Here is a 22,204-nt window from a genome sequence, read left to right as displayed (position 1 = left end):
AGTTCCACACATAGAATCCTGAAATGTTAGAACTAGAAGGGACCTTAAAGTTCATGTAGTCCGAATGCCTCATATTATAGATCATAAATCCGAAATGAACTTAGAAACCATTTAGCCCAACCGCTTTATTTTGTATTCCATTCAATTGAATTCACCAGGCTTTGGTTAGGCTTCTGCTGTGAAATAGTCTTTACCCTCAAGAAGCTTACTCGTTGGAGATGGTGAGAGAGACATGCCCACAGATCGGTTCATACCAAAAAAATGCAAAGGGACTTAGCTTTTTTATAAAAGAAAGTTTGAAATTCAGCAGGGCAGAGCCTAAGGAGTGAGAAGATTCTAGGTCTGGGGCCCAGGAGATGGAATGTTATCTGTATAGGAATCATCAGCAGGGCACTCTGGGTGTGATGTAGAGTGGAGAGAAATGTGAAATCATCCTTGAAAGACAGCTTTAGAAGCAGATGGGGAGGAGACTTAAAGATAAAACAGAGAAGTCTGTATTTCATCCTAGAGATGGTAGGGAGCCACTGAGGTTTCTAAAGACAAGAGAGTTTTGAAAAGCAGTGTTAGTGCTTAGATTGAAACACCACTCATAATCCATTGTCCTTCCCATCACCTCACAGACTTTATTTAAGATACTTTGAATTTAAAAAACTGTTCATGTCAAGGTATGACAAAAATCCTACTCTGTGTTTGTTTTTAATCAAACCTCTGCTTATGACAGATCTTTCCAAGTACATTCTATATTTTCAACAATTCAAGATACTATATATAAGACACTGTGCTAGGTAACAGTACAAAGATTAAAATAAGACAAATCTGGTCCTCAAGGAATTTATTCTTTTGGGGGGGGTTGGAGGGGCAGTGAGGGTTAAGTGAATTGCCTAAGGTCACACAGATACTAAGTGTCAAGTATCTGAGGCCAGATTTGAACTCAGGTCCTCCTGAATCTAGGACGGGTGCTTTATCCATTGTCCCACCCAGCTGCCCCCAGAATTTATTCTTTATGGGGTGATACAAAAGGAATACAAATATATTTCAAAGAAAATTGAGGAGGGGGAAAGCTCTAACAACTGGGAGAATTAGAGATGGATTTATGGAGGAGGTGGCCTCTAACCTGAAGCTTGATGGAAGTTGAATTTCCTAAGAAACAGAGATGAATGAAGTTGGAGTCCATACCAATCATAAGCAAGAGGCAGAAGATGGATTATCTCATCTGGGAAATAGATAGTTGTCCAATTTGGCTAGAACTTAGAGCCCAGTTTGTAAAATTTGGTTGGAAAGGTAGACACATTTGTTGGATTCTTTTTTGCTTGTCTTACTGACCTGGAAAGAAATTAAATGAGTAAGAACAGAGGTTCGCTGAGCCAGCTCTTTTCAAAGGGACACACAGAACACAATCAAGTCTGAGCCCATTCATGCCAGACGCTTGAGTATGGATATTCATTCCTTCTGTCAGGCTTGTAAGCCACTCTTTAGTAATCCAGCAAAATCATCGACCTAAGAGTTCTTTATTAAGAAAACAAATAATAATTAGGGGCAGCTAAGTGGCCCAGTGGCTATATCAGCAGCCCTGGAGTCAGGAGAACTGGGGTTCAAATCCAGCCTAGTTATGTGACCTGCAAGTCAGCTAACTCTAATTGCCAAGGAGGGAAGGATGGAAGGAAGGGAGGGAAGGAGGAAGGAAGGGAGGGAGGGAGGAAGGAAGGAAGGAAGGCAGGCAGGCAGGCAGGAAGGAAGGAAGGAAGGAAGGAAGGAAGGAAGGAAAGAAGAAAGGAAGGAAGGAAATAAAGAGTTAATGTAGCTCTGAGAGGGGCTTAGAGTCAAGAGTTGAGTGGATACATTGCAATTATCCTGATCTCTGAAGCCATGATATGTAAGTATACTTATTTTATCTAGGTAACTGAAGCTTAAGATCTTAAAAGGTTTTGATCTGAATAACCAGGATAGTTGGCATGTATGGAGGTGTCCTGAGAAGAATTTGCTCATTGGTGGATACGACCAGTTTTGATACAATGGTGTGATATAGTCATAAGAATAGTGGACTGGAAGCCAGTAGGCCAAGGTTATAATCCCAGATCTGCCATTAACTAGCTATGTGACCTCACGTCTCTGGGCTTCAGCTGCTGGATCTGTAAAATAAGAAGGTTAAACGAGTTTGTCTCTAAGATTCCCTTTAACTCTGAAACTTTATACGATTCTTAGAGAATCACTTTATGTGGAAACTGAGCTTTCTGTAGATTTTGTATGTTCCATTCTTAGAGCTCAATACTGGGAAGTCCCAAAGTTCCAAGAAAGGATGAGGTAAATGTGTGGTCATTCATTGCTCAGGCTTAATGAAAGCTTCAATGAAAGGAAAGTGAAGTTTGGGAATCAGTCTAATTCTCTTACTTGGATTACAATAAAAACTGGTATACATACCTGACTTTTGGGACACTTTATTTAGTTTTTTTCAGGCTTAAAGGGGACTCAGATTCACTCATTTGATTCCCACAGCTACCCCATGGGGTGGGTACAACAGATATTTTTATTCCCACTTTACAGGCAAAGAAACCGAGGGTCTAGGACATTAAGCAACTTACCTATGATCATGCTAATAAATGTAGGAGGTAGGATTTAAACCCAGAGCTCCCCAGCCTCTGAGTCCAGCACTCTCCCCACTACACCCTGCTGCTGCTTCTCAGTAGAAAATTATTGAATGGTTTTCTTGTTTATTTTTTTGATGTGTGTTTATTTTTGTGGATTCTTTTTAAATTAGCGGGTTGTCTCTTTTCCATCAGCCAACAACATCTGTTTCTACGGGGAGTGTTCATATTACTGCTCCACGGAACATGCTCTGTGTGGGAAGCCCGATCAAATAGAAGGGTCTCTCGCAGCCTTCCTGCCCGATCTGTCCCTGGCAAAGAGGAAAACGTGGCGAAATCCATGGAGACGTTCGTACCACAAGCGCAAAAAAGCAGAGTGAGTCAGTCCCTTGTGCCACCTACTGGGAGACAGCCAGCAGAAAGCAGCTCACATCTCAGGCAGAGGGGCACCCAAGACTGGGGACTTGACTCCTAGATGGTTCTGAAAGACTCACATCCCACTACAATCTCTCCTCCTCTCCCCTTCCCTTCCCTCCCCTCCCCCAAGGGACCCTAGAGAACACTTAGTACCCCTTCATGAATGTGAAAACTGATGCCCAGGGAAGTTAAGTGACTTAGCAAAATCCTTCCATTGCATTGGAAAAAGAACTAAGTCCCTGGACTTGAATCTTGGCTCAGCTTCTTCCTACCCATGTGACTATAGAAGACAAGTCACTTAACATTTCTATGCCTTAGTTTCTACATTTGTCAAATTAAACCGTTGGGTTAGATAACTTGTAAGGTTTTGTTCTAGTCTAGATCCATGAATCTATAATATTTGCTGCAGAAATAAGAGTTGGTTGTGATTCTGCCGTTAATTTTGCAAGTAAGTAGATGTTGATAATAGATAGGTTAAACATGACCCTTGTCATCTTGTTTATACTTTATTTATACTTGTTTAACCAACTCTGTCTTTAGAGATGGTTCAGAAGCAAACTTCAAGTGAGACCTGGCTAATTTATTAAAAATTATTAGAATCCAAATTAATGAGGCTTTACTTACCATATTGATTAAAATAAGTGAGCTTTCAACTGGGACATCAATAAACTTTTCTATATGAAGACTTTGTTGTAATAGTATTTATAAATAAGAAGGATGCTTTGGGCCTGAGAAAATCCCTTTATGGGACAGAAAGGAGAAAAGCCTTTTTGGGACCTTTTCTCTCATTAGAACCCACCAGAGAGAAACTTGGGAATTTGGTGAGAATATATTCAGAACTCCCCACCTTTGTTTTCTAAATCCATTCCTTCCCCACCCCCACCCTATCAATGCCATCATCCACTTTAACCCCACCACTGTGTCCCCACACACATACACAACTCCCCCCCCTCCCCTCAATACACAGAGATAAGATATCTGCCCTTATATCCTGTTGCTCTTTTCTCTGTAAAAAAAGGAAGTAATCAATTCACACTTGGGTGCTAGCTAGTTAAAGTGTGACCCCACCCTGGAGTGCTTGAATCCACAGGGAAAAACCAGTACTAAACTAAAGGAAAGATTAGTAATGGTAGAATTTCAGGCAATAAGGATGGGTCAGTGGGGGGAATGGGAGGGATATGCACTTCTTCATAAGGCCGTCTCTGTCCCCTATTTACCAAGGTCTCCTACTTAGATTACTTTTTCCTGCAAAGCTGGGCCCCAAATATTCTTCTGATTGAAGTATTCTACTCATTGTTCTGAGCCTAGAAGATAGTAGTATTACGAATTTAAGTACATAGAATTGGTATTACTTTTGAGCAGGGGTGTGTGTGTGTGTGTGTGTGTGTGTGTGTGTGTGTGTGCGCACGCACGTGCATGTATGTGTCTGTGTCTTTGCCACAAGCTAGGCTCTCTAAGAATATGTTACTTGAATAACTGAGAACTAAAGGGGAACTATGTAGAGGAAATGGGATTCAGAGTCCAAAAGGAAGGAGAATTACCTGAAAAAGTCATAAGAAATTTGATTTTGGTTGAGTATTTCCTTCCAAAGCATGGAACAAAATGACTAAAGAGAATATCCAGAGGTGATATAGTATATCCTCCTATACTTAGTGACCCCTAGAAAAACATCTTTTAGAAATGTTACCTAAACCATTCTTGAAAGATGGTACCAAAACCATCCTTGAAAAATGGCATTGTTCCTATTCACAAGGAACTTACCACACTATTCTTTGGTAATTTTTGAATGATTGCTATTCTTTTTTAAAAATTAATTTTATTTATTTCATTAAATATTTCCCAATTACATGTAAAAAATTAACCATTTTTTAAAAATTTGATTTCCAAATTTTCTCCTTACCTCCCCATCTCCCTCCTTAAGAAGGCAAGCAATTTGATATTGATTATTCATGTAAAGTCATGCAAGACGGATTTCCACATTAGCCATGTTGCAAAAAACAAACACACACAAAAAAATAAAACTATAAAAATAAAGAATGCTCCACTTTAGTTCATCAGTTCTCTCTCTCTGAAAGTGGATAGCATTTGGGACTGTCTTAGGTCATTGTCTTGATCATAGTAACAAAGTCTTTCACAACTGATCATCCTTAAAATATTTCTGTTACTGTGTACAGTATTCTCTTGGCTCTGCACACTTCACTTTGCATCAGTTCATATAAGTCTTCCCAGGTTTTTCTGAAACTACACCCCTTGTTATTTTTTATAACACAATAGTATTCCATCACAATCATATACCGTAACTTATTAAACCATTCCTCAATTAATGGGCATTCCCTCGATTTCTAATTCCTTGCCACCACAAAAAGACCTACTATAAATATTTTTTATATAAATAGTTTCATTTCCCTTTTCTTTGATCTCTTTGGGATACAGACCTAGTAGTGGTATTACTGGGTCAAAGGGTATGAACAGTTTCATAGCTCTTTGGGTAAAATTCCAAACTGTTCTCCAGAATGGTCTCTAGTTCACAACTCCATTAATAGTGCATGAGTGTCCCAATTTTTCCACATCCCCTCAGCATTTGTCATTCTTCTTTTATATCATGTTAGGTGTAATGTGGTATCTCAGATTTGTTTTAATTTTAATTTTTCTAATCAGTCATGACTTAGAACATTTTTATGTGATTATTGATTTCTTCTTCTGAAAACTGCCTACTTATATCCTTTGACCATTTAAAACTGGGGAACAGCTCTCATTTTTATAAATTTGACTCCGTTCCTGATATTTGAGACATTTCCACATATATGTATGTATATGTGTATGTGTGTGTGTTATCAGAGAAAATTGCTGTAAAATTTTTTCCCAGTTTTCCATTTTCCTTCTAATTTTTGCTGCATTTGTTTGGTCTGTGCAAAAGCTTTTTTAATTTCATGGAGTCGAAATTATCTATTTTACATCCTATGATGCTCTCTATCTCTTGTTTGGTCATAAACACTCCCCTTATCCATAGATCTGACAGGTAAATTCTTCCATGTTTCTCTAATTTATTTATTATATCACCTTTTATATTTAAGTCATTTATCTATTTTTACCATATCTTGGCACATGGTGCGAGATGTTAAGTTTTTGCCAAACTGTTTTCAAGTTTTCCTAGCAATTTTGTTAGATGTTAAGTTCTTAGCCCAAAAGCTTGGATCTTTGGGTTTATCAGATACTACATTATTGTAGTGATTTACTACTGTGTATTTTGTACCTAATCTATTCCACTGATCCACCACTCTATTTCTTATCCAGTACCATTGTTTTCATGATTACCACTTTGTAATATAGTTTGAAATCTGAAACTGCTAGGCAGCCTCCCTTCACATTTTTTCATTGATTCCCATGATATGCTTGACCTTTTGTTCTTCCAGATAAATGTTCTTACTATTTTTTCTAGCTCTATATAATAATTTTTGGTAGTTTGATTGGTATGGCATTGAGTAAATAAATTACCTTAAATAGAATTGTCATTTTTATTATATTGTCTCAGTCCACCCATGAGCAATTAATATTTCTCTAACTTGTTCATCTCTGTCTTTATTTCTGTCAAAAGTGTTTTGTGATTGTGTTCATATAACCCAAGAGATTGTCTTGACAGTAACTTTTGTTCTTATAGGTAGCAAGACCTCTGTTACTTAGGTTTAAACCCCAATATCACCAACTGCAATTTTAGCTCATTTCTTCTTGTTTTAGTCTTCTCTCAATAAGCAGCCCCTCAAAGCTGATACATTGAGTTTTCAATTGTCCTTAAAAAAAATCAGCTCATTATTAAAGTCAGAATTGCCTTCATACCAGTTCTTCCTTTCAGATGGGAAGTGGACCCTGATTACTGTGAAGAGGTGAAGCAGACACCACCATACAATAGCAACCGCATTTTGGATATAATGGATATGACCATTTTTGATTTCCTAATGGGTATGTGTCTGGTCCTGTTAAATTAAGCAGAAAAAGAACTTGAATTATCGGGAGGGCCATGTGTAACCAAACAATTTTTGATACACAGCATGAACATACAAGCCATCATTTTTACGGAATGCAGACCTACACGAGTAAGAAAATAGATTAAAATCATCAAATATTAGCACAGATGTATAGTGAAAAATCACAGGGCATAATTCTGCAGCTTGTTATTTCTGGGAAATAGCTCTAGTGTCTCGAGTGGATGCCTAAGATTTGCTGTTTTTATTTTAGTTGTTGGGGCATAGAGGTTGTACATTAGGGGAGTAAGACATACACTGCTTTGCGCAAGAAGCTGCCATCTCTTATTTTACAGACTTGAATTTTCAGTGGCCAAGATTCAAAGCTTTTTCTGGTTGCTTCCACAGGAAACATGGATCGACATCACTATGAGACCTTTGAAAAGTTTGGCAATGAAACATTTATTATTCACTTAGACAATGGAAGAGGGTAAGGGCTCTTTGTTCTTCTAGATAAAATGATAGAATGGGAACATCTCCATCTCTCTGTATATTCACCTTTCTGAAACCTCAGACATCTGGTAGCCTGCCTGAAAGTGGAAATAAGCAAAAGAGGCCTGTTAAGAAAATAAATGAGAGTGGAGAGAACATTGCCAGAAAGTTCATGCACCTGACCTTTTTAAGAGAGGTACTGAGCCATTCGGGTCCATTGACTTAAATAAATTTTAAAAAGAATTAAATGTATAATAAATCATCCTTTGAAAGTGAAAAGATAATATTGCAATAAAAACATCTGACAGCAGAGAGGAGATGGAAGGATTCATAGCTCACTGAGAGTCTGGGACCATTTAATATAGGGTCAAACAGCATCTTATTTGACTTAATATCAAATGAGCTAGGGCAGCTAGTTGGCACAGTGGATAAAGCACCTGCCCTGGATTCAGGAGGACCTGAGTTCAAATCCAGCCTCAGACACTTGACATTTACTAGCAGTGTGACCTTAGGCAAGTCACTTAACCCTCATTGCCCTGCAAAACAAAACAAAAAACATCACATGAGCTGATGTATGTAAAGTGCTTTGTGTATTTTAAGGGATTTTATAAATGTTAGCTCTTATTATTACTATCAGTAGTAATAGTCTCTGTGGGCACTTCTCGATTATGTTTATATTGGTAACCCTGAGTAAAAAAAAGGGTGGGGAGACTAAAAATTTATTAAGCACTGACTATGTGCCAGGCAGTGTACGAAGTATTTTCCAAACACTGTCTCATTTGATCATCGCAACAACCCTGGGAGGTAGGTGATGATATTATTATCCCCCTTTTACACATGATGAAACTGAGGCAGACAGGAGTTAAATGACTTGTCCGGGGTCATAACGATTTGAACTCAGGTCTTCCTGACTCTACTCTATCTCATGTACCACCTAGCTGCCTTAACTCCTTAAAGTGTTCAATTATGTGAATTAAGCTCTCTTTCCAATCCAAGAACCTGTGCTACCAGCTGTTTTAAAAAGATTTTCCCAACCAAATGGGTAAAATAGGAAATGTTTGGATACAACAAACTGAAAGCTCCCTTTATCTGGAAAATTCATTTATGTAGAACACCCGAGTCCATGGTGAAACTGGATAAATGAGCTATTACTGTAATTATACTATACAGTAAACTATTTGACAGTTCATATCTCCCTGAATTTCCATCTTTACCCAACAACTCTATTCATTCATCTGTGCCTTCTCTTTTTCCGTTCTACTCATCTCAATAAAACTCTAGTCAGCTCCAGCATAATGACAGGCTTCTCTTGTGCCTATATGTTTTATAGAACACACATAGATTCATAATTGACATTCTTTACTCCCAATGTGACTGTATATGTAAAAAATATATTTCTTGCTTTAATAGGTTTGGAAAATACTCCCATGATGAGCTCTCCATTTTGGTGCCTTTAAATCAATGCTGCAGGTAAGTTCCTTTGTGGTTACTCCCAGTTGTTAACAAACTCATTTCTCTATCAGCACAAATAATCCTGAAAATATAAGGCTTGATATTAAATGAGCTATCTTCGAGCCCCTGCATGTTAAACAGAGTTTAAGCAGAGAAGAAAAATTTAACACACTGCATGGGTACTATCTAGCCTATGCTGAATAGGGTTTATGTGTGGGTTTATATATATTTTATTTTATTTTTATTTTAATTTTTTTTTGTGGGGCAAGTGGGGTTAAGTGACTTGCCCAGGGTCACACAGCTAGTAAGTCTTAAGTGTCTGAGGCCGGATTTGAACTCAGGTCCTCCTGAATTCAGGGCCAGTGCTCTATCCTCTGCGCCACCTAGCTGCCCCATTTATATATATTTTAAACAAAGGTAGTTAATAAATTTTGGAGTTAAAGGTGGACTTAGAAAGGAATGAGTCACTGGGTTCTATTCCCAACGGGAGGGGGAGTGAGGAATTCCAGGGGTCAAGAAGGTGGCCTTTGATACTCAAATCAGAAAGCATCCTTGGTTATAAGCAGTTCACAGTTCAGTATCAAGATGTCTTGATAAGGAGATCGATCTTTCAAAAAAGCAGGATAATTCTGAGAGTCCCATAACCAGGGTTGGGGGAGAGCTGAAGACAATAAGACCATAAACAGGATATGTTCATAGTCTCATAACTTGCAGACATGTAAGATAGGAATGTCTCTTGAAGGTCCATAAACCACCATCACCAAATCAGGGTCTGCTTCAGTGCTAGCTAGTATGAGCTTAATTGGCTTCAAAGTTACTAATTCTCCAGCCAAATTGACTTTGGTCATTGCAAAGGATTGTTGGTGTGTTAGCCATTGCAGACAGTTCTTATAAGTTGTTCTGATTACCTGGATAAGGGGGAGACTCAAACAAATCAAGATATTCATTTCCTCATTAAGCAATGGCTTCTAAGTAGTCAGTGCACTTCTGTGAAGACCCGTTGGGAAATCATTCTGTAGAGAAGGTTTTCCTTTAATCTGCTTTTTAAAAAATACACTCATCTTCTAGATGACATAAGCACTTGTGATATAATAAAACATCCCCTCTTTTCCTCAGGTAAAAGTTCTTTGAGGAAAGGAGTATAATAACAATGATAATAATAAACCTTTACAAAACACTTTAAAGTTTACAAAACATTTTACATAAATTATCTCATTTGATCATCACAACTTGGCCTTAGGGTTATTATTATCATCCCTATTTTAGAGATGAGGGAATCAAGCCCAAGAGAGGTTAGATGATCTGCCTAGGTCACATAGCTAGGAAGTGTCTGAGGAAGGTATCAAATTCAGGTCTTCCTTACTCCCAAGTCCAATTCTCTTTCCATTATGCCACCTAGTCATCCCCAAGGACACGAGATTTATCCTCTTCTTGTACCACATCTGTCGTCTGCTGCACTAAAATATGAAATCAACTGCCTGCATTGTAAAGTTGCTTTCATTTATTATTATAATCGTTATGTATACTCAGTCATTGCTGCTCTTTTTGCTGCTTATTAGCTTATACAGGTTTTTCCATGCTTCCCTGAATTCCTTTTTTAAACTGTACTATTTTTTTTATTCATATACAGTACCATTGGTAGTTCAGCCATTTCCCAATCCATGGGCACCTGCTTTGTTTTTGGTTTTGTGTTTTTTGTGGTTTTGGTTTTGTTTCTTTTTTGTTAGCACACAAAGTATTCTTATCACCATTGAAGTCTTTTCTAAAGGGCATGTAGTCGGATGGGATTTAGGATTCTAGTTGGGGGTGGGCTGGCTAAACCCACTTTCAGACTTTATATCATTTGCCTTGGGTATATAGAAGAGGTCCAGTAACATAGCCCACTGTCCCTTCCCCAATTCGGAGGTTCCTGGAACCATAGACTGAGAGCTGTTAGGGTTCTTAAGTGGCCATCCAATCCCACCCTTTCATTTTTCTAGTGAGAAAATGGAGCCTTAAATAGATGATGTGACTTTGTGCAAGGTCATAAAGGTAATAGGCAGTGGCATCAGAATTTGAATTCCCAAGTCATGACTCTAAATTCAACCATCACTCTTTTTTTTTCTTTTTTTTTTTTTTTAGTGAGGCAATGGGGGTTAAGTGACTTGCCCAGGGTCACACAGCTAGTAAGTGTTAAGTGTCAGAGGCCGGATTTGAACTCAGGTACTCCTGACTCCAGGGCCGGTGCTTTATCCACTGCGCCACCTAGCCACCCCTCAACCATCACTCTTAATGACATGGGTTTAGGATAACTCAGAAGAAATTTCTCCTTTGAGAAGCAAAACCAAAGGTGACTAGATAAAAGGACAGGCAGGCATATGGAGGAATTAAGGGACTATTAAAGTTTAGCTTGGCCAACTAGATATCAGGACTGACACACCTAAGAAGTAAGGGGAAATAAAATTCCATAGCAGGAAAGTCAATTAGTCATAGTTATTACCTGACTGCAGCCAGGAAACACATATAAGGATTATAAGAAAGAAAGAAAATTCCCCTTGACTCTAGGGAATTTTTTCCCACCCCACCCTCAAAAGGAACTTTCCATTTTCAGTAGGAAGTGCTACCAAGGAGATGTCAGCACTGCTCCTACATTTTCAGGTGGTCACCCCATCTATCCTCTATAAAAGCTTTGGCCTTTCTTCTGTTCTGGGAGGAAGATGTTTCTAAGCCATGCCCTCCCCAGGGGTAAAGTCTTTGACTTACCTCTCAGTCACTTTCTCTAGTGCCAAATAAAAGACCATTGTAATACTAATTGAGCTGTATGTGAGAGTGTAATTATTTACAGAGGAATACCTAAGGAGCCCTACCACCATTTCCCCCATGACACTTCTACTATTCTATACCTCCCTCATAGAATCCAGAATTGGAAGAGAATTAACAGATCATTTCATCCAAGTGCCACTTTCTTGGGGAAGAAAATGAGGTATGGAGAGGAGGAAGTAATATAGACAACAAAGCCAGGAATTAAACCCAGATGCTATGGCTAAATCTCCAGTTATTTACCACTATCATTTAAGCAACAAGCAAATACTGGGGATAGAAAGACAAAAATGAAATTGATGCCTGTCCTCAAAGAGCTTACAAACTATTGGGTGAAATAGCATATGCAAAGTTAAATACAAGGTAGTTTCAATGAGGAGTTAATAGCAGCTGATGCTGGATATTCCATTCTAACAGTATTGCATCTATATCAGGGGTCTTTGAGTGCAGAATTACCCTTGTAAAAGATAGCCAAGATTATGGTTGCTCTGATTAGACTCAGAGAGATGTCATTTCAGACCTTCTAGAGGCAAAATGAGTGTCATCAAAAAAACCACTGGATGACAAATCAGAAGACTTGAGTATGAGGCCAGCCTCTGACCCTCGTTAGCTATGTGACCTTGGGAATAATCCTTAAACTCTCTCCATTTCGTACTATAGACCTCAGTGCATTGTTATGTAGATCAAATGTGATAATGTATGTAAAGTGCTCTGTGATCTTAAACTGTGGTGAGTGGTTCCCATTATTGTACTCTTTATAGGTAAATGTTCAGAAATGCCTTCCTGGCTGGCAAAATAAGGTGGAAAATTGGGTACCTTCCTTTTCGAACAGCTAGAATGTGGCTAATGTTAAATTGACACCAGGACAGGAGGAGATAAATTTGAGGTACAATTAGAGTTAGTCTTTAAAGTTCCTCTTCCTGTATTCCTCCCCACTGCCAGCCCCTCAGTGCTTTGGGCTTTTAGGTTATCCTGGTCTTTCCCCCAGGGAGGGAGAGACTCATTTAGTGCTAACTCACTGATGGGCAACTAGGTGTATAGAGCTCCACGCTTAGAGCAGGAAGGCTCATCTTCCTGAGTTCAAATCTGGCCTCAGACACTAACTAGCTGTGTGATCCAGGATAAGTCACTTAACCCTGTTTGCCACAGTTTCCTCATCCATAAAATTAGCTGGAGAAGGAAATGACAAACCACTTTAGTATCTTTACCAAGAAAACTTCAAATTGAGTTACAAAGAGTTGGCCATAACTGAAAAATGACTCAACTGAAGACCTTAAAAATATTTGTATAGAGGAGCAGCTAGGTAGCGCGGTAGATAAAACACAGGCCCTGGATTCAGGAGTACCTGAGTTCAAATTCGGCCTTAGACACTTGACACTAACTAGCTGTGTGACCCTGGGCAAGTCACCTAACCCTCATTGCCCTGCAAAAACAATTATATGTATATATACATATATATGCTAAACAAAAGTTAGAAAGCTGATGTGTTACTCTTCTCAGATGATTTGCAGAACTGCAGGGGAAAGAAAAGGAGAACATCAGTACAAAGGAGTGAATCACTAATAGTAGGACTTCAGGAATTTGGGGGGAGAAAACCATACTTTGGGGTAGCAGAGCTTTTCCAAAACTTCATATCACACTTGACTTCTGTCTACTTCTAGATAATATGTCCATGACTGGACAAGCATGGAATGTCAGAGCTAGACAGAGGATATCGGAAGTCTAGCCCAGGATATCAGAGATCACCTAGCCCAGAAATTCTCAAACTTTTTGGTCTCAGGACTCCTTTTCACTCCTAAATTTTTTTTCTCCCCATAAAGAGCTTTTGTTTTTCTTTTTCACTTTTCACCATATCAAAATGAAAATGTCAGTTTCATTATGAAAATCGTTTTGACCCCAGAGACTTTTAGGGCTCCCAGACCACATTTTGAAAACCACTGACCTAGACCAACTCATGTCTTCATCAGATTGCATCAGAAGATTATAGATTGGAGCTAGAAGACTTTTGAGGGCATCTGTTTCCAAGTTCCTCATTTTACAGAGGAAGAAACAGGCCCAGAAAGAGATGAAGTAATTCTTTTTTTTTTTTTTTTCCTGCGGGGCAATGGGGTTAAGTGATTTGCCCAGGGTCACACAGCTAGTAAGTGTCAAGTGTCTGAGGCCGGATTTGAACTCAGGTATTCCTGAATCCAGGATCAGTGCTTTATCCACTGTGCCACCTAGCTTCCCCCAAGAGATGAAGTAATTCACCCAAGGTCACACAAGTAGGAAGTGGAAGAGGTTGGATCCAAACTCAAGTGCCCCAAGGTCATTGTTCTTTCCATTATACCACATTGTCCCTGTACAGTATTCAGATAGACAGACTCTGCCCTAGAGAAATAAAGTGGTTTACCCATTGTCACACAACTAATTAGCAGGAAAGCCAAGACTACAACTGGCATCTCCAGGATTTTAATCCTCTTTCCACCACACTACAGAATCTGAACTATACAGATGGAAGAACAGAGAGACCAAGTAATAAAACAGTTGCCCTGGGTGAGGAATAAGAAGTGAGGAACAGAGTTGGGCATGGACCCTTGGAAGAATGTAATGCCAAGTAGTAGCTACCAATTTCTGTGTTAGGCAGCAGGGGCTAGGGGGAAGGGTTTGCTCCATAGATGTGTAGTCACAGAGGGAAGCAAATGTGTCTCCAAACACTATAATGTTTCTAAACTGCCAAAGGAAGAAGTGTCGAAGTGTCCTGAGGACAGGGCCCAGCAGGGAGCAGTAGGAAGAAAAAGAGAGGAGAGGATATGCTGCCTGATATCAGTGGAGTAGGGCAATGGGGAGAGAAAGCACCAATCTTGCCCATCCCTGCCCCCACCCTCGCAATCCCCAGGAAGGGTAAAGTAGGGGGTCAAAGAAGGAAGTGCTACCAAGGAGATGTCAGCACTGCTCCTTGTACCCTTTAAATGCTCTGTTCTTTTTTTTATTTTAGTGAGGCAATTGGGGTTAAGTGACTTGCTCAGGTTCACACAGCTAGTAAGTGTTAAGTGTCTGAGGCCGGATTTGAACTCAGATACTCCTGAATCCAGGGCCGGTGCTTTATCCACTGCACCACCTAGCCACCCCTAAATGCTCTGTTCTAAAACAAAGCCCTGGTCACCCCACCCTTGCTTACCTAGACTGCCAGTCAAATATACTACAGCTTTGTTGTTGTTCAGTCATTTCAGTCATGTCCAACTCTTAGTGACTTCATTTGGGATTTACTTGGCAATGATATTGGAGTGCTTTGCCATTTCCTTCTCTAGCTCATTTTACAGACTGAGGCAAACAGGGTTAAGTGACTTGCCCGGGATCACACAGCTAGTATGTGTCTGAGGCCAGATTTGAACTCAGGTTCTTTTGATTCCAGGACCTGGCTTTCTACCCACTGCGCCACCCAGCTACCCTATACTACAGCTAGATCCTAATGAATGCAAATGTAGAATCCCATAACATGGTCACATTATTTAAATTTGTACCACATAGTTCCATTGAGCTAGAGCCAGTTACAATATTTTACATAATTATAATTTCCAATAGTAAGAATCAGAATACATGGGGACCATTTCATTATTCACACTAATCCAGACTTCATTTGCACTGCCTCTTCCCCTTATTACCAGCTGTCATTCCCCAAGAGCCAATGAAATGTAGTCTCCATCCTCTGTTCTGGTTTACCCCAGACCTGGAGAATGACCTTTTTACCCTTCCTTTTCCAGAATCCGTAAGTCCACCTACCTGCGGCTACAACTGCTTGCCAAGGAAGAATACAAGCTGAGTGACTTGATGGAAGAATCTTTGCTGAAAGACAAAATCGCTCCCATTCTCTACCGATTACATTTAGAGGCTCTGGACAGACGACTGAGGATTGTTCTCCAGGCCGTTAGGGACTGTATAGAAAAAGATGGTTATAACAGTGTGGTTGAAAATGACTTTGACACTGCCAACACGATCGCTACCAAGAGGTAGTAAAATTAAAGCAACGTTCCTGTTTTTAAGAGTGAAGTGAGGAAAAGAAGAAAAAAGTCTTGCAAGAGACTGTGTGTAAGCCACTTTGTGAATTCAGTGAATTCAGAATTGAGATACAATTGTTCCCAAAGTAGGTAAAGACACGTGGAGAAGGATTAGATAATTATGAAATAAGTCTAATGCAATGCTTATAATTAGTTCCCCGAAACAATATGAAAGAGTTGGAAAAATATTATGATCATTGAGAGATGAAATGGATCGGTGGCAATTACATTCTGTCCTTTTTTTTTTTATAGAAAGGAGGTCTTTGATATTTTGTATTTGTATAGGGTATCTATATATGTGTGTATACATATGTATGTATACATGTACATATGTATATAATATACACACATATATATGTAAACCACAGATCTACCTACCAAATTTCACAAAGGAGAGGCAGCATCATCTGATGTCTTACCATTTCCTCCAGGTGACATCTACTTGGTCGACTGTGTTAACCCATCACGTGCTGTCCTGTGCTAGACCTGATCCAAAGCTAAAGCTTTGGGGTGGGTGTGGGGGTTGGGCCTCAGCGCTTAAAGAGTTGAGAGGAAAACTCTGAAAGCTCAGTGGTTAATCCAAATGGAATTTCAATAATTGTTCATTTTCAGAAAATACTTGAATGTTGGTTTTTACAAAGTGACGTAAAATGACGAGTCGTTCTATTTATCCATCATTAAGTAGCAATCCTGAACTTTCTAGACAGGCAAAGGGAAGCCGCTACTGTTCTGACTTTGCTTTTGATAGTTTGGTGTAAATATATACATATATGAGTAAATCTGCAGTCTGCAGCCGTAGGCTTACTTTTGCAGCATTTTTTTTTTTTGTGGAATTGTTTGCAACGTGGTACAAGTACAATAAAAATATGGCAGATGTGTAGCTGGACTTTTTCTGTGGGTTCCTTGTCTATCACAGAATGGGGGAACCATAGAACTTTTTACTTGGAGGGGACCTCAGATAATCCTCCTTGCTTGAAGTATGAATTCCCTCTTCAGCATCCCCAGCAACAACAATAACAAAAACAAAATAGCTATAACAGTTTACGGTTTGCAAAGTACTTTATGAATATCTCATTTGGTCCTCACAACACTTCTGGGGGTATCCCAATTTTACAGACGGTGAAACCGAGGTAGGCAACAGTGCCGTGACTTGCTCAGGGTAACACAGCTATTAAGCATATTAGGGGGCAGAGCCAAGATGGCAGGGGAAAGGCAGTGACTTGCCTGAGTTCTCCCCAAGACCCCTCCAAATACCTTTAAATAATGCCATAAGACAATTCCTGGAGCAGCAGAACCCACAAAAAGACAGGGTGAAATAATTTTGCAGCCAAAGACAACTTAGAAGCTGGGCAGGAAAGCTCTGTTTTACCAGTATAAAAATGGAGTGAAATCCAGCACAGGCCTCACCAACACAGCCCCAGCCCAGCAAACCAAGAGCAGGCCTTGGGAGCCTCTGAATCAGCACCAGCAACAGATGATAAGGGGACTGAACAATTGGCCAGAAGGAGATTACAGGGATCTCTTTGCTAGCATTGAGGCAGAGCCCTGTTATTTTGCCCATACCCCCATCTAGATCCCAGTCTTGGGTGGCAGTCCCAGGCCAAGGAGGAACACAAGCACAGTGGAGCTTGTGACCACAGTACAGTGGAACTCTGTTCATAGTTCCAAGGCAAAAAAGCAGGCCTGTGGTTGCTTTGTAGACCAGAGCACAGGCCAGGAAAGTAGTAAACATACCTCTTCCTAAATCATACTACCTTCAAAGAACTAAAAATGTACAAATCCCTAGAAGTATCTGAAAACAGTTGCACAAATCCCCTGAATCTTAGGACAGTGTGCCCTCTACCCTGGAAGCAGTGCCCTACTTTAAAAGAGTTAAAAGTCAAGAAATAGTCTGGGAAAATGAGCAAACAGAAAAAAAAAATCTGACCATAGAAAGTTTCTATGGTGACAAGGAAGAGTTTGAGGCTGGGCTGGAACTCAGTTCTTTCTAACTACAGATGCAGGGTTCGTTCTATCTATTGCAAACCTTAACTGCCTAATTTGGACAAGTGGTCATTTACCTTGAGTTGGAATACCTCTAGAGATGACGATTCAGCTATGATTATTCAGAATGGTTTCCTTTATATTAAGCCCATATCTTGCCTACAATCCAGTTCACTGAACTTTGAAATAAAAAGGCCTGACCTGTTTTCTTAACAGCCCATCAAATACTTGAAAATATTAAATTATAAACCCCTAAGACTTTAAAGAATTAGCTTCAGTTTATGTGATTATGGATTTAGAGCTGGTAATGATCTGAACAGTTATTGAAGGTATCCTTGATTAAAATATGAAAAGGGGACAAGCAGATGGTCTGGTGTACCACAATGATAGAATGGTGGAATATAAGCTCCCCAAGAGTAGGAATTGTTCGATTATTTTTATTGGCCTCCCAGTGCCTAGCATATGCTGCTCAGATGGGTGGCACCTAAGTCTGGCACTAATATGGTGAACCTTTTTGGGCAGGGGAATTGTTGCCGGGCTGCCTAAGGAGGGACAAACTACCCCAGGTCAGAAATGGAGCATATCAAGAATTGTCTGAATTGTTGCCCTGGCAATGGGATTGGGCCTATGAATAACCACTGTACTTCCAACCTGGAAAAAAGTGGGAGACCTAATCTTAAAAAAATTCTTTAAATAAATATACACCAGCATAATTAATTTCCTTTGTAATCTTATTTATTTAAAATATTATTCTAAGAAGGAGTCCATAGGATTCACTGGGCTACCAATGAGTCTATGAAACAAAAAATGTTATGAACGCTTGGTCTGGGGGTCACTACAGTTCTGTGATGAGGAGGACTTTAGTGACAGCTCTTTCCTTGCATGTTGTGGGTATACATTAATGTCTGTGGACTAAATGGGGAGAAAAGTATCAGTGAACCACCACTCTGTCCCTGGTACATATTCTCAAAGGAATGTAAGCTCCCTGAAGACAAGGATAGGTCTTATCTTTGTAACCCAGTGCTTAGCACTATGCCTGATACTGTAACAATTGGAATGATGCCACCTGCTGGAGACTTACTGTAGAAAAGCTCCACCATGAGGAGAAGGTCTCTGAGGGCATCTTTTCTTTGGCCTCAGGAAGTGATGTTTGCTTGTGGGAGGAAGAGGGGGCAAGGCTGGCTCTCTCGCTCTCTTTCCTGAGGACTCTGGTGGAAAAGGGAGCTAGAAATGCGCTCTCCCTTTAATAGATAGATGAATCTAGGCCTTTCTCTCTCTCTTTACCAAATTCTTATTCTCCTTAATAAATGCTTAACATTCTAACTCTTGCTAAAGCTTATAATTTATTGGCAACCACTTATTAGATATTTTAGATGGTATAGCTAGAATTTTAGCCCTTACAATACCTAGTAATTGCCAAATAAATGTTAATAGGGCAGCTAGGTGGCACAGTGGATAGAGTTCAGGGTATGGATTCAGGAAGACTCTTCTTCTTGAGTTCATATCTGGTCTTAGACACTAGTTGTGTAACCCTGGACAAGTCACTTAACCCTGTTTGCCTGCTTTTCCTCATCTAGAAAATGAATTGAGAAGAAAATGGCAAACCACTCCAGTATCATTGCCAAGAAAACCCCAAATGGGGTCACTAAAGAGTCATTCACCACTGAAAACAACTCAACACCCTGTTCAAAGGCAGCAGAAAGGTTCAATTTTGAGTGTTAGTTAAATGCTTTCTTTCAGATGATTCAAGAGAATGTGTTTTGGGGAGGTCATTCATACCCTGAGTTTTTTTCTTATCATTGGAATCAGAAGGGGTGAGGGAGAGACAGATAGAATCGGAGGTCTAGTCCTAGGAAAAAGATGAGTGTTGAAAGCCAAAATGTACTAGTTCGGCCCTGACTATGAACACCAACCATGCTCCTCTTCAGGACGAGGGCTCGGTGCTCAGAGCCCCACATGATTATCTCGCAGTACAAGTCTATTCTCCCTCCTGGGGCATTTTTCATTCTTTTGTTTGTTTCCAAAGGGTGGGCATTTTCCTCAGTCGTTTCAGTTATGTCTGACTCTCAGTGACTCTATTTTGGAGTCTGTTTGGCTAAGATACTGTAATATTTGCCATTCTCCAGCCATTTAGAGCTGGCCACTATCTAGTTTGAGGGGCAGGCAGGCTTCTCTGAAGGCCAACTCAGGGCCCTACAGAAACAGGCAGGGGTACCAGGGTTTACCTCCACCCCCAGGGTGCCAACTCCTGATCTGGTCCACACCCTCCTTTTTACACAGGAGTAAACTGAGGCCCTGACTTGTGTGACTTTCCCAAAGTCACAAAGGGAGTTAATGACAGTTGGGACTATGACCTTGAACTCCCAACTTCCAGTCTAAAGATGTGTTGTACCACTGCCTTTCATTTTTCTCTAATGTAAGTGTAACATGGGACAGTAGTCCTCTCACATTCAAGATTTCTTGCTATTTAGGTGGTATATCACAGGGCTTCTTAAACTTTTTTCACTCATGACCCCTTTTCAACAGAGAAGTTTTTTATGACACTCCAGGTATTTAGGTATATAAAATAGGTATACAAATCAAACATTTACAGCCAAATTTTTCACAATCCCCACATTCAGTTCTGTGACTCCACATGGGGTCTTGACCCACAGTTTAAGAAACTTTCATGTAATAGATAGATCACTGGCCTGGAATCAGGAAGACTTGAGTTTAAATTCAGCTTCAGATATTTATTAGCTGTGTGACCCCAAGCAAGTTGCTTTAACCGCTATCTGCCTCAGTTTCCTCAACTGCAAAATGGGGATAATAATAGCATCTACAATCTGGGGTTGCTGTGAGGATCAAATGAGCTAATATTTGTATTTAGTATATTGCTTTCTTTCCTTCCCTCCTTCCCTTCCTTCCTTCCTTCCTTCTTCCCTTCCTTCCTTCCTTCCTTCCTTCCTTCCTTCCTTCCTTCCTTCCTTCCTTCCTTCCTTCCTTCCTTCCTTCCCTTTAAGCTGCCTAGTTCACTCCGTGAGACAACCAGCCTTTCTTAATGGCTATTAAAGTATCTGGGTTATAGGTAGGGTAGAAACTACCTGTATTTTTATTGGCATAAGGAACTCCCAGGTGAGGAAAAATCCTTTATCAATGCAGGCAATCACCTTCTCTGCAACCTTAAGTCTTTTTGTTGTTGTTGTTGGTGTTGTTGTTGGTTTTGGTTTGTTTTTTTGCAGGGCAATGAGGGTTAAGTGACTTGCCCAGGGTCACACAACTAGTTAAGTGTCAAGTGTCTGAGGCCAGATTTGAATTCAGGGAGTCCTGAATCCAGGGCCGGTGCTTTATCCACTGCGCCACCTAGTTGCCCCCTGCAACCTTAAGTCTTAAGGAATTGCCTATAACACTGAAAAGTTAACTAACTTGGGGCAGCTAGGTGGTGCAGTGGATAGAGCACCGGCCCTGGATTCAGGAGGACCTGAGTTCAAATCCAACCTCAGACACTTTACACTTACTAGCTGTGTGACCCTGGGCAAGTCACTTAACCCCAATTGCCTCACACACACACAAAAAAAAGTTAACTAACTTGCTGAGAGTCTCGTAATGAGTATGTGACAGCAGAAGGCCTCCTCCACCTCAGGTCTTCCTGGCTTAGAATCCTTCTATCCCCTAAACAAAGTCACTTCTCAGGCTGGAGGCAAGAAATGGAAATGTACCTGTGGAATCCTGCCGGTAGGAGGAGATGAGAGGGGATAATCCAGAACGTTCCCCAGGGCATAGTGAATCAGCCTAGCAGAATGTCTGGTTGAGGGGAGGCATGCTCTGTTGAGATGACGTCCAAGCTGCCAAAGCCATATGTTGAATATAATTCTTGAACTATATTAGAACATTCAAAGTGGGTCTGTGTTGCTACCAGCAGATGTTGTGGACATAGCAGATACATAGAGCAGTGTTTAGCATCTTTACTGATGTAGGAAATGGTTCTAGCCTGAAAACTATTTCATGGGAATGAGCACTGAGAATCTAGCGTTATCCAAACAGATCAGTTGGCAGAGGCTACAAGGGGGTTGGGCCAGGTTGATCAAGGTCCTCAGAGCCTAGTGGATTGGATTTTGAGGAGAGTGAAAAATCAATCAAGTTTCTTTAGATTTTTTTTGTTTTGTTTTGAGGCAATTGGGTTAAAAGACTTGTCTAGGGTCACACAGCTAATGTGTCTGAGGCTGGATTTGCACTCAGGTCCTCCTGACTCCAGGGCTGGTACTCTATCCATTGTGCCACCTAGCTGCTTCTACAATTTCTTTTTTTTTTTTTTTTTTTTTTGCGGGGCAATGGGGTTTAAATGACTTGCCCAGGGTCACACAGCTAGTAAGTGTCAAGTGTCTGAGGCCAGATTTGAACTCAGGAACTCCTGAATCCAGGGCTGGTGCTTTATCCACTGCGCCACCTAGCTGCCCCCCACAATTTCTTTTATAAGTACAGAGCCCAGATTTCTAATCCATTC

The 22,204-nt window shown here is 40.2% G+C and overlaps 1 protein-coding gene across 1 annotated transcript in view; it reads left to right on the top strand.

Annotated features, from left to right (window-relative positions):
- The window catches only part of FAM20C (FAM20C golgi associated secretory pathway kinase), a 153,357-nt gene extending 134,923 nt beyond the window's left edge, over nt 1-18,434 (top strand). The window contains exons 6-10 of the mRNA XM_043964715.1: nt 2,778-2,958; nt 6,850-6,956; nt 7,367-7,448; nt 8,861-8,920; nt 15,445-18,434. Of these exons, the coding sequence (XP_043820650.1) occupies nt 2,778-2,958; nt 6,850-6,956; nt 7,367-7,448; nt 8,861-8,920; nt 15,445-15,694 (680 nt within the window). The 3' untranslated portion in view covers nt 15,695-18,434. The remainder of the gene's footprint in view (nt 1-2,777; nt 2,959-6,849; nt 6,957-7,366; nt 7,449-8,860; nt 8,921-15,444) is intronic.
- The last annotated feature ends 3,770 nt before the right edge of the window (nt 18,435-22,204 follow it).

The sequence above is a fragment of the Dromiciops gliroides genome, chromosome 1 (genome assembly GCF_019393635.1).
Source record: "Dromiciops gliroides isolate mDroGli1 chromosome 1, mDroGli1.pri, whole genome shotgun sequence".
Lineage (NCBI taxonomy): Eukaryota > Metazoa > Chordata > Mammalia > Microbiotheria > Microbiotheriidae > Dromiciops > Dromiciops gliroides.
This window is presented reverse-complemented; position numbering and strand designations above follow the sequence as displayed.